Here is an 18015-nt window from a genome sequence, read left to right as displayed (position 1 = left end):
CTAACGTATCCAATAATATTTTGGGTCTTAAATAAATAAATGGGTTGTAGAACAAACTATGTGATTTTTTTTTCTCAGTATTTCACTTAATAACTTATATAAAATTCTTATACTATTCCTTCTTGGCTTTAGGGTTCCTTTAACTTCAAATGATGATGATGATGATGATGTTGATGATGATGATAATGATGATAAAAATAAAATGCAACAGGAAAGCAGTCTTATTTCAAAACTATCATCTGATGCTTCATCTTCAGTATCACCCAAACAAATTTTGTCAGCACAGCATAATTCAGAATTGTTATTTCCTAAAAAGTGTAATCAGAATATGGATGGTTTAGATGACTCAGAACATATTTCTGCTATTGTTGATAAAGGTGAGTTTTAAAATAATTTTTATTTTGGGTATTAATCATAGTCATTAGTTTTCTTAACAATAGTGATATATAAATAGCAAGTAAGTTAGATCTCTCTGTTACAGAGTTGTATATTCGCTAACTTTACTCTTAAAATTACTGGTGCAAATTTAATTTAAAAGTAAAACTAGAACGATAGTGCAGTGAATAGGCATTTGCCTTCCATGTGCCTGACTCAGGTTGATCCCCAATGTCCCATATAGTCCTCTGAGCCCTAGCAGATGTGAATCCTAAGTGCAGAGCAAGGAATAACCCCTGACCAAACCCCTGTTTGTGCCCCCCCCAAAAAAAGTAAATGTGTGACAAATATCAAATCCACTGTGCCAGAGTAATTTAGAAATGAGCTGGCCTAAAGAAATTACTTGGTAACTTAGTTTATGAACCATGCCATGAATTTAATTTTACAAATGTAAAAATTGGGGATTTAGATAGGTGTGACTTTTGAGAGCCATAATCAAACACAACCTAGGTCATGGTTGACCAAGGGAAAATGATTATACTTACCACTTTTTGCTTTAATTGACTATGGTTCTATGATTTAATTTTGTTAAGAATGCTTTGTCATACACATCCCAACATTATAACCATTATGAGTACAATAATCATCAGTCCCCCAAGAACTTCAAGTTCCTTCCCTTTGGGCACTACCCCAACATAGTTTTGTGGATCAGTTCTTCTGTTGTGTTGCCTTTGGTCCTTTGTTATATGTCTGGCTATATGTCTTTTTAAGTCCCAAATATGAGAAATTATTTTATCTTTCTTTCCAATTGGCTTCACTCAGCATGATATCCTCTACTTCTACTCATGTTAGTGCAACATTTATTATTTTGTTCTCAGAGCTGTGTCAAATTCTGTTGCACATATATACAACTTCTTGATCCATTAATACATAGTTGGGAATTTGGGTCATTTCCATATATCTTAGCATTTGTACTAATTACAAATTAATTACAGAGTATCTCAAAATAATTTTCTAACGCAGTCTGGTTTTTTTATTAAAAGATTTTTAGATTAGGTTATGGAACCATAACAATATTGAATTAAGATTTTTTTGTTTTTGTTTTTGGGTCACATCCAGCAATGCTCAGGGGCTACTCCTGGCTTTACGCTCAGAAATCACCCCCGGCAGGCTTGGGACCATATGGGATGCCGGGATTTGAACCACCATCCTTCAGCATGCAGGCAAACACCTTAACCTCCATGCTATCTCTCCGGCCCCTGAATTAAGAATTTAGACCTTGGAGGGGTAGATAGCACAGCAGTGGGGCATTTGCCTTGCACACAGCTGACCAGGCATGATACGAGTTCGATTGCCAGCATCCCATATGGTCTTCTGAGCATAGAGCCAGGAGTTAACCCTTGAGCACTGCTGGGTATGGCTCTAAACCTAAAACAAACACACACAAACAAATTTAGAACTTGGGGCCAGAGCCATAGCACAGAGGGTAGGTTATGCATGTGTTTGCCTTGCATGCTGCTAACCCAGGTTCAATCCCCAGCATCCTGTATGTTCTCCCAAGCCCACCAAGAGTAATTTCTGAATGCAGTGCCAGGAGTAACCACTAAATGAGGCCAAAAATAATCCTTTCAAAGATGTGTGTATAGCGGGGCCAGAGTAATGGCACAGCAGATAGAGCGTTTGCTTTGCATGAGGCCATCCCAGGTTCAATCCCCAGCATCCCATATGGTCCCCTGAGTGCAGAGCCAGTAGTAACCCCTGAGCACTGCCGGATGCAGCCTAAAATCCAAACAAAACAAAACAAAAAAAATGTGTATAATGTGTGTGAATATATATTTATAAATTATATATATATATAAATGCTTTTACCAACTTTAATTGTCTGCTGATAGTCTTTTGATAACAATCTTTGTCAGAGTTATCACTGTTCTTTGTTAACATCTTCTCAAGAAATATAGTGTTTTTTTTTTGTTTTGTTTTGTTTTTTTTAGTTTTTGGGTCACACCCAGCGGTGCTCAGGGGTTACTCCTGGCTGTCTGCTCAGAAATAGCTCCTGGCAGGCACGGGGGACCATATGGGACACCGGGATTCGAACCAACCACCTTTGGTCCTGGATCGGCTGCTTGCAAGGCAAACGCCGCTGTGCCATCTCTCCGGGCCCCGAAATATAGTGTTAATGAATTTACTCTTGGTGTATTCTACTCTGTTGAGACGATTGCTGAATGGATTCTTGGTACATATTTCCCACAGTTACAAATGCAAAATGTGACTTAGAATACTTCGATCAGTTCTACATCATTTAAAATAATAAATTTCTTGTCACACTTATTTCTGAATTTTGTTTCCCTTTATTTTATAGAAATCAACATTCACTTAGACCAGAGTCCCAAGAGTTCTCTTATAGATGAGTTGAAAAATACAAAGTCGATTGGCCACGAAAAGAAAAAGACATCTGTTAGCAATATAACTACAAGGAAAAAACGTTTATCCTCTTTGGAATCAAATAATCCTCTGACACACACACCCTATGTGGAAGATTTAGATGAACAACAGAGTTCAAACCTAGAAGTAAAATGTAATAATGAGATAAACGATGATGCCAGTGAAGTTACTGATAAAAAGCCAAGAAATAGACAATGTCTTCTTGATTCCTCTTCCCAGCCTACAAGTGAACCTGCTACAGAATCTGTGAGTCAGCTTCAGGTTTCTGATGACTTTCTGTTGCAGAAAACTGTGTATGATGCTGACATGGATTTAACTGCCAGCGAAGTAAGTAAAATTATTGCAGTTTCTACAGGCACTAAAAATGCAAGTAAGAACAAACTAAATGATTGTAAAAGTAAAATGTTCAGAAAAGTGAAATATTCAAGCCCTGGAAAAAAAAGAGAAAGGTTAAAAAGTAAATTGAAAAGTGCTGATGAGAAAAATGAAAGTGGACTGGAAAAGAAAACAATTGTTCTGGATGGCAAAGGGAATACAGAGGAGACAGGTTTTGTTTCCATTACTGAACAGCCAGCACAGTTGAGCATACTGAAGAAAATACCCCTTCCTAATGATTTTGATCCAGATGATAGAGAAAGTACACAGGATAATGAAAAGAAGAAAAGAATACACATAACAAATGAGCAAGAAAAAACATGCTCACTCGTCCAAAATTCAGACCAATTCCAACTGGAAAATAAGGATGATAGGATTAAGAGTTCTGTAGCTTGCAATAAAAGCAAAGCTTCTAGAAAGACTTTTGTACTCTATAAGTTTGAAAAGGGTAACCAGTTTCCAAACCAAAAGGATAAAGAAATCATCTCTGAGAATCTGGAAATTACAACTGAATTTCAAACAGTTGATCTTAGCACCAAAGGCAATAGAAGTTTATGTGATTATGAGACCCAAAATGTATTGAATTTGAAAAATCATACTAATGATAACCAGTCTACTCAGCAAAATGAGTTAACAGTTAATAAGAAGTTTAGGCACAAAAGAAATAGGAAGACAGAAATAATTTCTGAAATGTTCCCAATACATGTGGATGATACTCAAGTTGTTCATGGTTCAGAAAAAGCTTTCCTCCAAATGCAAGAGAATAAAGAAAGCACCTCTGTCAATTTAGAAGTTCATTCAACAAGTAAGTGTCAAAGTGCTCTTGTTTCCATTAGCAAAAATGGAAAATGGTGTGACCATGAAGCCCAGAATGTGTTAGGTTTGCAAAAGCAGATCACTGATATGTGCCTTGTTCAGCAAAATAAATTAAAAGTTAATAAGTCAAAGCAGAAAATAAATCGGAAAACAGAAATTATTTCTGAAATGATTCATCAAGATGGTGACAAAAATCTATGTTGCCCAGAAAAGGATAGTAATCTTTTGTTGGCAAAGGATGGAGAAATCATTCCTGAAAACCTAAAAGATCCACTTGAGCTTCAAATATCTGTTCTTTCTACCACAAAAAATAGAAACCACTGTAAAAGCCAAAATGTTTGGGGAATTAAAAAACAAATTCAGGATCTACAACCTGCATGTCAAAACAGCTCAAAAATAGATGAGAAGCTTAAACAAAACTTGTATCAAAAGGCAGAAATTTCAGAAATCAGTCAAATAAATGAGAATGACAAAAACATGTATAATTCAGAAAATGCTAACTTATTTCCTCTAGTTCAGAAAGATAAAGACATCATCCCTAAAATTCCGGAAGACTTAAATAAGTTTGAAAATGATGCTGCTTTTACCAGTAGGAATGAGAATCTCCCTGACTTTGCTGTAAAAAAACACGTAACTGATAAGACATCTTCAAAACAAACTAAGCGAAAAACAAATAAGAAACAAAGTCAGAAAGTAAGTTTGAAAAAAATTACTTTTGAAATGAGCCAGGAACATAACAATAATAGTCAAGATGCACAGAGCCAAGAAAGCTATACCAATAATATTGATCTTAAAGTAAATAAATCCAAACAAAGACTTGAATGCCAAGATGTTATTAGTGGCTATGATATGGAAATAAATAGTAATGAAAAGGAAAAGTATCTGATTTCAAATTATTGCAAACAAGATGAAAGTAATGGGAAAGAATCACTAGGAAAATCCCCAATCATTTTGGCAGATGACAGAAACAAACCCGTTTTGCAGTTAGAAGACTCTTCACAAGCATTTGCCTCCTTCAAATCAGGTTTAAGACCTTGTTCTAAAGAAGCAGATCCTGGTCCTGGAAACCAAACGAAACCACGTAAGAATCGAAAACGAAGCACTATGATTCTGAATAAAATCAATAGTCCCTTTGTGGAAATGATAAATGAAGGAGAGTGTCAAGTACCAAAGCAAAGAAAAACATCCAAATCAAGGAAAAGAAAGACCTTAATAGATTCTTCTTCTCAGAGCTATGAAGAGATGGAGATGATATCTGACACCATTCAGGGGATATCAGTTGACTCCAATAAGGAAAAATCCTTGGAAAATAAGGAAATTGTCGAAAGAAAGGCAGACTTTTTCACAAAGATGTTTAAATCTTTATCTCAGATATATTCACCTAACATACAAGAGACTTCTTTTAACAGTGTTCATGAAGATTCCATACCTTTGAGTATTTCTTCTAGTAAAAATTTGATACTAAAGGAAAATTTGGCCATGCAGAGCCCATCAATTTTTCAAGCAATTAATGAGAAGATGATACCGACAAATTTCAAAATCAACCAGAGAACAAAAAAATCAGAAGTAGGTAGGTAGAAAAGTATTTCCTATTATAACTGACATTTTCATAGAATTTGAAAGCTATATAGTCTAATCTGTAGGACAATATAGAGTAATTTAAAGAAATTGTAATACTTTGAGACGTTTTCAATGAGTATTGAGTTCAAAGAACTCATTTGGGCGTAGGGTAGAAGTATAAAGATGAGCATGCCTTGCATATGACTAATCCTAATTAGATTCTCTGGCACCACATGTTCCCTCTGATATCACTGGATGTGGCCTGAAGCCCTGTGTAACCTTGGGGTGACCTAGACAATTATTGTTATCTCTGGGCCCATGCAGTAACCTTCTTTGGGCCTTGCATTGGTCTTCACATGGCCTCACAGGTCCAATGGACTGAGAATCTCAAGGTCTTCTAAACACACTGGAAAGATCCCTTTACTTAAGATCTGCTTTGATTTCTATCTATCGTCTGATAATAATATCTGGCAGATAAAAAAAATTTTAGGTGTTTGCAGGAAAATCACGTGTCTTAAATATGAATCATCTGCTTTTATTTTGAGACAGTTGTAAATTTCTTACAAGCAGACCTTTCTCCAATAGTATATATTTAATGTGATCAAAGCATTAATTTAAGTGTTAAAGCTTGATTAATAAGCAATACTAACCCCTTTCCTCAAAATATTTGTGTATGTACATGGAACATGCAATGGTGATATGCATGCTATTTTAATGGATGTACACTACTATGCTGAGCATGAGGGGTCAATTTTGACTCAAGAATCCTGCAACTCTTGAATTAGGTTTCATTTCAGGCCCTAAAGAATTACTATCATTATATTCTTTTATAGAATGCCTCTCCCCTTCATTAAATTAGCACTCAATGCAGAAAATTATAATGTTGGAAATGGTAAAAAATATAATCCAAAACTTTTCCTAATAACTTGTAATAACTGCAGTCATTTTGCCATTTGCTTGCATACTTGAATTAAATATATTCTTGAAATGATCTTATATAAAGCATTATTTATCCCACTGTTTTTCTTTGTCATCAGGTCCTAAAAACGTTCCTTTGTTACTATACTTTTTATAACATCAGTGACTTCCATATCAATTAAAATTTTCTGCCAGGGTCAGAGAGAGAGCTTAACAAGCCAAATGCATGCAGTATTGCTTGTGTCAATTCCTGACTCCATATGGTTTTTCTGAGTACCACAGGTGGGCAGAGCTGAGCATCACGAGGTGTGGTCCTAAAACAATTTTTTTCTACAGAAAACAATATTTCTGGGGCCGGGCGGTGGCGCTGGAGGTAAGGTGCGTGCCTTGCCTGCGCTAGCCTAGGATGGACCGCGGTTCGATCCCCCGGCGTCCCATATGGTCCCCCAAGAAGCCAGGAGCAACTTCTGAGCGCATAGCCAGGAGTAACCCCTGAGCGTCACAGGGTGTGGCCCAAAAAAACCAAAAAAAAAAAAAAAAAAAAAAAAAAAAAAAAGAAAACAATATTTCTATCTAGGGTGTATGGAGCCCTAGGATTTTGATAGATAAGTCTATTCCAGGTAAAAAGGATAACTTTTTTGTTTTGTTTTGGGGCTACACCCAGCTGCGCTCAGGGGTTACTCCTGGCAGGCTCAGGGACCATATGGGATGCCAAGGATTGAACCCTGGTCGGCTGCATGCATGGCAAATGCCCTACCCACTGTGCTATTGCTCTGGCCCTAAAAAAAAGGATTATTGAAGCAAAACTAGTTCTGGAATTGTAAAAGAAATTGGATTTTATGATCAGTCTTTGTTCTCTATACTTCTATTGCCATTTTCAGATCCTGACATGAGTGTCAGTATTGAATGTTTAATAATTTTCATCTGTTTTTGCTTTGGGAGCCACATCCAGTAGTCCCCAGGCAGTGTTCACTGTTCCTGGATCTATGCTCAGGAGCGACCTCTGACCATGTTTGGTGGAATGTATATGGTACCAGGGATTTAAATCTAGGTCAGCAATACACAAGGCAATGCCTTACCACTTGTACTATCTATCTGGTCTAAATGTGCAGTAATATGATTCTGTCAGAGTTTACATAGGATATTGCAAATTGATATATAACTCTGGAAGAAAAATATTGTATACTAAGTCTCTTTTCCTTGTTATTGTTGGAAAAAATTAAAATTCTGGGGCTGGAAAGATAGCATGGAGGTAGAGAGTTTGCCTTGCATGCAGAAGGAAGCTGGTTTGAATCCTGGCATCCCATATAGTCCCCGAACCTGCCAGGAGTGATTTCTGAGCATAGAGCCAGGAGTAACCCTTGAGCGCTGCCAGGTGTGACCCAAAAACCAAAAAAAAAATTAAAATAAAATAAAAAATTGTCTTACAAATATATTCAGTACCTATATTGCAATAGCTAAAATTAAAACTTAATTCTAAATTCTTTTGTTTTTGTGCTACATCAGTGATGCTCAGGGCTTACTCCTGTCTGTGCTCTGGGAATCACTTCTGGCAGTGCTCAGAGAATCATGTAGGATGCCAATAATTGAGTCTCTCAGACCTAAAACTTGATTCTGAGTTTTAAAATTTGTTTCAAATAGTTACAATCTATTTAATTTTACTAATATAAAATTATTTTTATTTTAAGATGATAGAACACTACAGGACTTGACAAATATAAATTTTGTTTCAAATAACTCTGAAAAGCTTGAAAATAAATCAGATCTATCATCAGAAATGCCAAGCCGAAAAAGAAGGTGTGTGCCTCTCAATTTAAAAGAGCCAAGTCTCAGAAAGTAAGTATTTAGATGATATTGAAATTATTTCAGTTTGCAGTTATTAACCCTAACCCTATGATTATAAATTTATTGTATCTTGGAGATGTTTTATTTTGTTGTCTTTTGGCTGGTACCTTTCCAGTACTTATTATAACTAAAACCCAACTACAAATATGTTTGTAATCATGGTGCTTAAATAAAGATATTATTAAAATAAAAATCACTAGTCAAAAATTCGTAGATGGGCCCGGAGAGATAGCACAGCGACGTTTGCCTTGCAAGCAGCCGATCCAGGACCAAAGGTGGTTGGTTCGAATCCCAGTGTCCCATATGGTCCCCCGTGCCTGCCAGGAGCTATTTCTGAGCAGACAGCCAGGAGTAAGCCCTGAGCATCGCTGGGTGTGGCCCAAAAACCAAAAGAAAAAAAAAATTCGTAGATAAGAATTTCCTAGAGTTGAAGAATGTAGGCACCCATATTCAAAAGGTTGGAAAAATACCAGCCAAATTTATATATTTGTATATATATTAAATTAAAATATGTAAATTATATATTATAAATAAATATGTAATAAAATGTATACATTAGTATATCAATACATTTGAATACTAATAAAACGTTTCTGTTAACATGTAATTTCCCTTTATGTATATATACTTATATATATACTTGTACACATAATGGGGAGTTTATATATATTTTTATGTATAATTATGTGTACAACTGTTGGCTTTGATTGTTTTTAGGTATAGTATACTACTGCCATACTCCTTTCTAGAACATTGTTTCAATGTAAAAATGAGGCCAAACCCTTGACCTTTGAATTCTAGACAGATTATCTAGCAGTGGGTGAGGGAAAGGGAGTGAAGGAAGAGTTGGATAAAAAGTGAAGTTAGGGGGCTGGAGAAGATATCACAGCGGTTTGCCTTGCAAGCAGCTGACCCAGGACCTATTTCTGAGCTGATAGCCAGGAGTAACCCCTGAGCACCGCTGGGTGTGGCCCAAAAAACAAAACAAAAAAAAAGTGAAGTTAGGAATGTGGTAGAGAGGCTTGGGAGCTTTGGTGGTGGGAAGGTACAGAAACTTCAAATTTAACACTATTGTAATGATTCTACCTGAACTTCAAAATCAAAAAACAGTATTTTTAAAATGTATTTAAAATTAAAAAATTTCTGGGGTGGGAGTGATAGCACAACGAGTAGTGCCTTGCCTTGCATGCGTCTGGCCAGGTTTGTTCCCCAACATCATATTTGGTTCCTCGAGCCTGCCAGGAATAACTTCTGAGTGCAGAACAAAGAGTAACCCCTGAGTACCGCTGAGTACTTAAACTTAAAAATTCATTATACAGTCCTATCAAGAGTAAGATTTTCTAAGTTCTAACTTCAAAAGTTGGTAAAGACATTTGGGTAATGGATTAACAGGACACTCCAGAATGGTTGGTCTCATGCATGTGTTCCTGAACTGTTCTTTCTGTAATGACTGCATGGTTGAAGTTGGGAGAGCTGGCTAGGTGACACAGTGCAAATAAATCTTGTAAAATATTAATGTAATGTCAACAGTACTACTTTAAAAGTGGTCAAAAACAAAATCCATACAATCTTATAATTGCACTTTTATGAAAAATCCTGGGCCAGAGAAAGAATTGTTTTTGGAATTTTTTTTTTTTAGGATTTTTCTAAAATTGTGATGATATTTGCAAAATTCTACGAGTCACTGAATTTTAAGTTTTAAATGGATACATTTTGGGATTTTTTGTTTTATTTTGGAGACCACTTTCTGTGGTGCTCAGGGGTTACTCCTGGCTGCCAGGCCTTCTGGAAGAACAAGAAAGTGGGGGGAGATGACCTCTACTCCAAAAATGTCCTGATATCAACCCAGATCGTGGCATACCTGGAGTTTTGGTTAGACTGGTGTCTATGCAGAGAGCCTTAGAGGAGTGGTGAAGTAGAACTCTTGGCAAAGCAGTGGTTGTGGGTGGTAAGTGCAGCTGGTGTAGCTTTGTTAGGGCAGGAAATTGACCTACCCTCTCCTCTCATCCTGAGATCGCCACTTAAGCTGCATGGCTGGTGTACCTATACATTTTCACTTCTTGGTTTACACTATCTCTTTCGAGAATAGGTTGTGTATGGGGAGCTGGCTGAATGCAGACATGGTGACTAGGTTTGTGGAACTAGTTTCACTTAAGATACTTATTCTTTATTATACCTTTTAAATATGGAACCATGTTTACAACCTCTTAGACATGAGAAAAAAATGGTTCTTCTTTTCTTACAACATGATATACTGGAAGCCTGAATTAGTCTTAGTACTAATATGCATTTAAATTATGGGATATAAGATAAAACAATACTGAATGATTCATCTGTAAACCACTATACTAGAGAGTTATAACTAATAGAGGGAAAGAGAACAACAACATGGGAGAAGATAGTGGAGTCTGAAACTGGCTTTGCCTTGGGCATTTACCCAACTAGGTGAATCAAGCTTAAGGGCTTGAGAGAAGATTGCTCTTCTGGTTAGCACAAGTAAATAATCTAATAATAAATCTCTTTCAATAAAGTTGAACTGCTCTCAGAAAAAAAGACCAAACTAAATAATAACCTTCCCGTGAGCTTTTTTAAGCCCTAAAGAATAAAGCTAGCATTGAACTTAAGATTTCAAAAAGAAAAATGAGAATTTTGTAACCAAAATAAAACCCACATTGCAGCTAAAATCCATAAAATTTAGAAGTTACAGAAAACATCAACTTAAGCAGAGGATTAGTTCAAATTGTAGTACCCCTATATTTTCCAGAAAAGCCTTCCTTCTTCTGACTCTTTAATTTATTTCCAAGGAAAATAAATACACATCTTACAGTAAAGAAAAACATTACAGGGACAAGAAAAATAATACATTTTCTCATTAAAGCATTTGCCTTATATGTGGGTAACCCTGGTTTGATGGAAATCCCTATACCACATAGAAGTCAAATGTAGTGGTACAAGGTCAAATGCAAGTAAAACTAAATAGTATACTTTTTATGATTGTAAAATGTAGAGGGTAAAGGGTAAAAGCTGTAAAGGAAAATGAGTGACTAACACAACTCAGTATAGTTATGTTTTGGGAGGGCAAGACTAATATGATCAGAAAGGAGCATACTGAGTAGTCAGTACTTCAACATTTGTTTGTTTATGTATGTACGTATGTTTTTGAACCACACCTGACAATGCTCAGGGATTACTCCTGGTTCTTCACTTAGGAATTACTCCAGACAGTGTTCAGGTTACCATATGGGATATAGAGGATCATACCCAGACAGCCATGTGCAAAGCAAACACCCTACCCACTCTACTAATACTCCAGCCCCTTATTTGATTATTTTAAAATAGTGCACTTTTTATATATTATATGCATGCTAAATTTAGTTCATAATGAAAAGTGTATTAATATTTGTAAAGTATAAAACAAATGTCAATTTATTTTCCCTATTTAGCTTTATTTATTTATTTATTTATTTATTTATTTATTTATTTTTGTTTTTTTGGGGCCACACCCATTTGATGCTCGGAGGTTACTCCTGGCTATGCGCTCAGAAATCGCTCCTGGCTTGGAAGCACCCTATGGGATGCCAAACCTCGGTCCTTCCTTGGCTAGCGCTTGCAAGGCAGACACCTTACCTTTAGCGCCACCTTCCCGGCCCAGGCTTTTTTTAATTTTTTAATAATATTTTTATTTAAGCACCATGATTACAAACATGTTTGTAGTTAGGTTTCAGTTATAAAAAAAGAACACCCTCCCTTTTATCAATACAACCTTCCCACCACCAATGCTCCCCATTCCCTCTTCCCCCAACCCCCTGCCTGTATTTGAGACAGGCATTCTATTTCATTCACTACCATTGTCAGGATAGTTGTTAGTGTAGTTATTTCTCTAACTGCACTCACCACTCTTGTGGTAAGCTTCACATTATGGGATGGTTCTTCCAGCCTCATCTCTATTGTCTGTGGATATTAAGACAATATTCTTTTATTTTTCTTAAATCCCACAAATGAACGAGACTTCTGTATCTATCTCCCTCTGACTTATTTCACTCAGTATAATAGTTTCTATGTCCATCCATGTATAGGAAAATTTCATGACTTTGTTTTTCCTGACAACTGCATAGTATTTCATTGTGTATATGTACTACAGTTTCTTTAGCCACTGATCTGTTGTTGGGTATCTGGGTTGTTTCCAGATTCTGGCTATTATAGATAGTGGTACAATGAATATAGGTGTGCAGAAGGCATTTTTGTATAGTGTTTTTGTGTTCCTAGGGTATATCCCTAGGAGTGGTATAGCTGGATCATATGGGAGCTCAAGTTCCAGATTTTTGACGAATCTCCATTTTGTTTTTCATAAAGGCTGATGACCAAAATGGCATTCCCACCAGCAGTGAATGAAAGTTTCTTTCTCCTCACATCCTGCCACTACTGATGTTCTTGTTCTTTGTGATGTGTACCAGTACCTATGGCATGAGATGGTACTCGTTATTGTTTTGATGTTTTGATTTGCATCTCCTTGATTATTAATGATGTGGAGAATTTTTTCATGTGCCTTTTGGCCATTTTTATTTGAGGAAGTGTCTGCTCATTTCTTCTCCCATTTTTTTTTGTTTTGTTTTGTTTTGGGGCCATACCCAGCAGTTTTCAGGGGTTACTCCTGCTCTGCATTCAGAAATCAATCCTGGCATGCTCAGGGGACCATATGGCATGCCAAGGATCAAACCTGGGACTGTTCTTGGTTGGCCATGTGCAAGGCAAATGCCCTACTGTTACACCATCACTCCGATCCTCTTCTCCCCATTTTTTGATGGGCTTAGATGTTTTTTTCTTGTTAAATTTTGTCAGTACCTTGTATATTTTAGATATTGGTCCCTTATCTGATGAATATTGGGTAAATAATTTCTTCCATTCTGTGGGTGGCTTTTGTATCCTAATCACTATTTCCTTTGAGATGTAGAAGCTTCTCAGTTTAATATAGTTCCATTTGTCTATCTCTGCTTCTACTTATTTGGACAGTGATAAATGGCAATAATCCCCAAAGCATTGTACACATTTAATGCAATTCATTTAAGAATACCCATGACATTCTTCAAAAAAGTGGATCAAACACCCTGAAATTCATTTGGAACACTTAACACCCACAAGTAGTTAAAGCAGCTCTTAGGAAGAAGAAGATGGGAGGCATCACTTTCCCTAACTTAAAATTGTACTACAAAGCAATAGTCATTAAAACAGCATGGTTTTGGAATATAGACCCTCAGATCAATGGAATAGATTTGAGTATTCAGAGAATGTTCCCCAGACAGACAATCTTTGATAAAGAGGTAAGAAACGCAAAATGGAGCAAGGGAAGCCTCTTCAACAAGTGGTGTTGGGACAACTGGTCAGCCACATGCAAAAACACGAACTCAGACATTCATCTAATGCCATGCACAAAGGTCAAATCCAAATGGATTAAAGACCTTGATATCATACCTAGAACCATAAGGTATATAGAAGAACACATAGGTAGAATACTCCATGCCATTGAGACTGTTTTTTCTATTTAGTTTTACTCCCTTCCCTTTTTTCCCTTGGTGCTGTTGCCATTGTATTATTGCAGCAATAACAGAAAAATGACCAGGGTGGTAGTGGGCTGAGGTACACAGGCCAGGATGTCACACACATGCCTGTCTCTGGTGCTTACACAGACCCACAGCTGGGTTGCTAGCCAGAAGTCACTGAACTCACTGGAATTCTACTTTCTTTTTTCAAAAATAATTTTAAAATTTTATTGAAAGCACAATGATTAACAAAGCTATTTATAGTTGAAATTCTTTTGTTTTTGCGGCCACACCTGGCAGTGCTCCTGACTATGCACTTAGGATCACTCCTGGTGGGACCGTATGGGATGTCTGGGATTGAACCCAGGTCTGTCGAGTGTAAGGCAAGTAGTTACTCTAACCCTCATGTCTACTTTCTGACCAGAGAGATTGCACATCTTCAATTGTGATTCTTTCTGGAGATTAACAGCATTTTTGTGGTATTGGTGAGCATCTGGTCATGGTACATTATTGTTATTAACAGTCCCTTTTTTTTCTACTTTGCAGCAAAATGAGAAGATGAAGTGAATTTTGGATTCTGGTTTTTCTGAATTTTCTGAAGTCAAACAGGAACATAATTAGGTTCAATAAGATGATATGGGAAATAAAGAATGTGATTTTCTAATTTTCTTGGAGTATTTACTTTTACATTCTTGTTTTTAGAGAACTGTATAAACATACCTATTTTATATTAGTAAACTTAAAACTTAAAATCATTTGGTTATCCTTTGTCTTATCTTTCTGTTTATCTTAACAGCCTTTAAGCAATAGTCAACTTTTTAACCAAATAAATTGAAAATGCTTTCAATTATGTATATTTAGTTATTTATTGTGTGCTTTTTCAACCATTATGTGAATATTTACAGAGATGTATATATCTGGAAAATGTTGTCTAGTGACTTCTAGTGACTTCTCTCTCATTTCTTCTTTCAGAAGAATCTTTGAGAATTACTTGATATGTTATTTAGTTCTTTTATATGTAATATGATGACCTGATATCGGAGGAATATTTTAACTCTTTTCTGGGAGGGGCTGGGTGGTGAAGAAAGCACTGCTAGAGTTTAAACCCAGGGCCTTGCCTAGGCAAGGCAAGTACTCTTCTGCTGACTAGCATTTCTGACTCCTTTCATGTCCATTAAATTTGTTTTTGTCTTAAGTAACTTAAGACCACCTGCTGATTTAATAATAAATAGCAATAACTGTTTCTGTTTGAGATTAATAAGATAACATACTATATTTAAGTGATCAAATTCTATTCTGTCTAGATGAAAGAGCTTTCTTCAACAGAAACGGACAATTAAAATAGTGTCAGAAACCTGCATTTCTACGGGGCTGGAGCAATAGCACAGCGGTTGGGTGTTTTGCTTGTAAGCAGCTGATCCAGGACGTTTCCTCCGTTTGATCCCTGGTGTCAGAGTGATTTCTGAGCGCATAGCCAGGAGTAACTCCTGAGCATCACCAGGTGTGACTCAAAAATCAAAAAAAAAAAAAAAAACACCTGCATTTCTACATTTCTTTTTATTTTATTTATTTATTTATTTATTTATTTATTTATTTATTTATTTATTTATTTATTTTGTGGTTTTGGGTGCTCAGGCGTTACTCCTGGCTCTATGCTCAGAAATTGCTCCTGGCAGGCACGGGGGACCATATGGGATGCCGGGATTCGAACCGATGACCTTCTACATGAAAGGCAAACACATTACCTCCATGCTATCTCTCCGGCCCCATTTCTACATTTCTTAAAAAGTTAGGTAAACTTCAAGAAATTCAGGGGCAGATTGTCCTAGATCCAAATCTTTAGAAACTGCTGTAGGAATACAGAGTTCCTCAGAATTTACTTCCAATACCAATAATATTGGTAAAATATAGGTTAGTTGCTTTTAAATATTTGTTATTGTTTTGTGGTTTTTTTTTGGGGGGGGGGGAGTCACAGCGACATTGCTCAGGGTTTATTCCTGACTTTGCTCTCAAGCGATCACTCCTGTTAATGCTCAGGGAACCTTATGGGATATCTAGAATCGAACCTGGGTTGGCTGCATACAAGGCAAGCACTCTGCTGTGCTTTCTCCTTAACCTAGTGGACGTATTCAAAGGAAAAGTTTGCACCGTTATTAAGTCCTTAGAACTTCTTACTCTTTATTATATTTCAGTTTTCTATAACTTTTTTTTTGCCTGTTTTTTGGGGCAAGACTTACAGTGCTTAGAGCTCTGTGCTCAAAAGTTGTTCCTGGCAGGCTTGGGGACTATATAGGGAGCTAGGGATCACACCTGGGGCATCTGCATGCCAGGCAAGCTCCTCTCTACCTTCTTTCCTATCACTCTGGCCCCTAAAGGTGTTCTTTTTTTTTTTCCTCCCAGATTCTCATGCAAATTATTTTTTCTTTAATGTCATCAGATTTATCAGCCTGTTCTTTTAGTGCTTAGGAATTTGATCACAGTAAGAAACAGATTTTCTACTCCCAAGTTTATAGACATTTACTGATAATGACTTAATTTTGTTTTTACTTTAAAATTCTGATTCTTGAGCCAGAGTGATAGCACAGCAGTAGGGTATTTGCCTTGCACCCGAGTTCAATCCCCGGCATCCTATGTGGTCTCCAAGCCTGCCAGGACTAATTCCTGAACACAGAGTCAGGAGTAACCGGATTGCTGAGTGTGGCCCCAAGACAAACAAATATATAAGTAGAATTCTGATTCTTGTGCATTTTGTTGTGTTGTTTGATATTAGTTATAAATGTAGTTTTGACCTTTTTTCCAAATGACTACCTATTTTATTAATTAAAATGTTAGTGTTGGAACCTTGCATGACTGAAATTCAAATATCAACTTTTTTAAAAATTTTTTAATTTTTAATTATGAGAACAAAGATGCAAAGAAAGAGGACAAGGTAAAGTTACAGTGGAAGGACAATCACCCATAACATAATTCTCAGAAGTCCCCTTGCTGATATCTTAACTTTGAACTTTCAGCCAAAGAACATTAAGATAAATAAAACAGAATCCATGTACAATTACTTTGTCCCTCAAGTCCCCAGATTGTAACACATTATAATATTTCTTAACAGCACACAAGGCAATCTAAAGCCGTAAAATTTACGTAACTTCTTAAACATTAGAGGCTTAGTATTTTTTACATTTCCCTGTACATGCATATTAGCTTAAGTTAACCTCAAATTTTAAGTGGGTGCTTTTTAAGGATTAGAGTCAAAGGAGCACAGTAAAAGCGGTGTTAGAGTGGCAGTTGTTGTTTGCATAGGCCCACCAAAATATGAGAGGCATGGAAAGGAATAACCTTGGCCTAAATACAAAGAGACCCGACCCCTGAAGTTTCCTGGCATAAGACCAACTCTAGGCTCCAGGCAAGTTAGATCATCCAATCCAAGACATTGTCCGTAGTGCCAACACACTTTTCACACAGTCTCTGTTGTTGGTATCATGTTACTGTATTAAAGATCCTGGAATCTGGGCCCGGAGAGATAGCACAGCGGTGTTTGCCTTGCAAACAGCTGATCCAGGACCAAAGGTGGTTGGTTCGAATCCTGGTGTCCCATATGGTTCCCCCGTGCCTGCCAGGAGCTATTTCTGAGCAGACAGCCAGGTGTAACCCCTGAGCACCGCCGGGTGTGACCCAAAAACCAAAAAAAAAAAAAAAAAAAAAAAAAAATCCTGGAATCTGCATATCCTACATTAAAGTCAGGATGTGGAGCGTCCTCACGTTTCACCTCCCCATTAAAGGGCAATGCAGGAAGCCCTGTCCTGTAAGCAGGTCGTCGTTGTTAAGTCTTCTCAGTGTTAAGGGAAGTCTCTTTTGAGCAGGTCAATGTCTGAGCAGTGGTAGGGTCTTCCATGGTAGAGGATTGCTTCCAGGTGATATTATAGACAAACCTGGATGTTTCGTGGATGGCTTCCCTGGTTCAGGGGTGAATGGAAAATGCCCTTTCTTCTGAGGCCTGTGCCAGGTCATTATGTCAATGTTCAGGGTGTAAGGTCCCTTTGCACTACAAGATTTGTGTATTCCAATCTCTATTAGATAGGATCTTATTTGTATGTATAGTATTTTCCCATTTTAATGTGCCTATGCAAAAAAGGAGCAATGCCACGTGCCG

The 18015-nt window shown here is 36.9% G+C and overlaps 2 protein-coding genes across 2 annotated transcripts in view; one reads left to right on the top strand and one right to left on the bottom strand.

Moving 5' to 3' along the window:
* SGO2 (shugoshin 2) overlaps positions 1–14665 on the top strand; it is a 34359-nt gene extending 19694 nt beyond the window's left edge. Inside the window, exons 10-13 of the mRNA XM_049772919.1 lie at positions 133–377; positions 2735–5578; positions 8175–8322; positions 14415–14665. Of these exons, the coding sequence (XP_049628876.1) occupies positions 133–377; positions 2735–5578; positions 8175–8322; positions 14415–14430 (3253 nt within the window). The 3' untranslated portion in view covers positions 14431–14665. The remainder of the gene's footprint in view (positions 1–132; positions 378–2734; positions 5579–8174; positions 8323–14414) is intronic.
* The window catches only part of CLK1 (CDC like kinase 1), a 747223-nt gene that overhangs the window by 189587 nt on the left and 539621 nt on the right, over positions 1–18015 (bottom strand). The window lies entirely within an intron of this gene.

Source organism: Suncus etruscus, chromosome 5, assembly GCF_024139225.1.
Source record: "Suncus etruscus isolate mSunEtr1 chromosome 5, mSunEtr1.pri.cur, whole genome shotgun sequence".
Taxonomy (NCBI): Eukaryota; Metazoa; Chordata; class Mammalia; order Eulipotyphla; family Soricidae; genus Suncus; species Suncus etruscus.
This window is presented reverse-complemented; position numbering and strand designations above follow the sequence as displayed.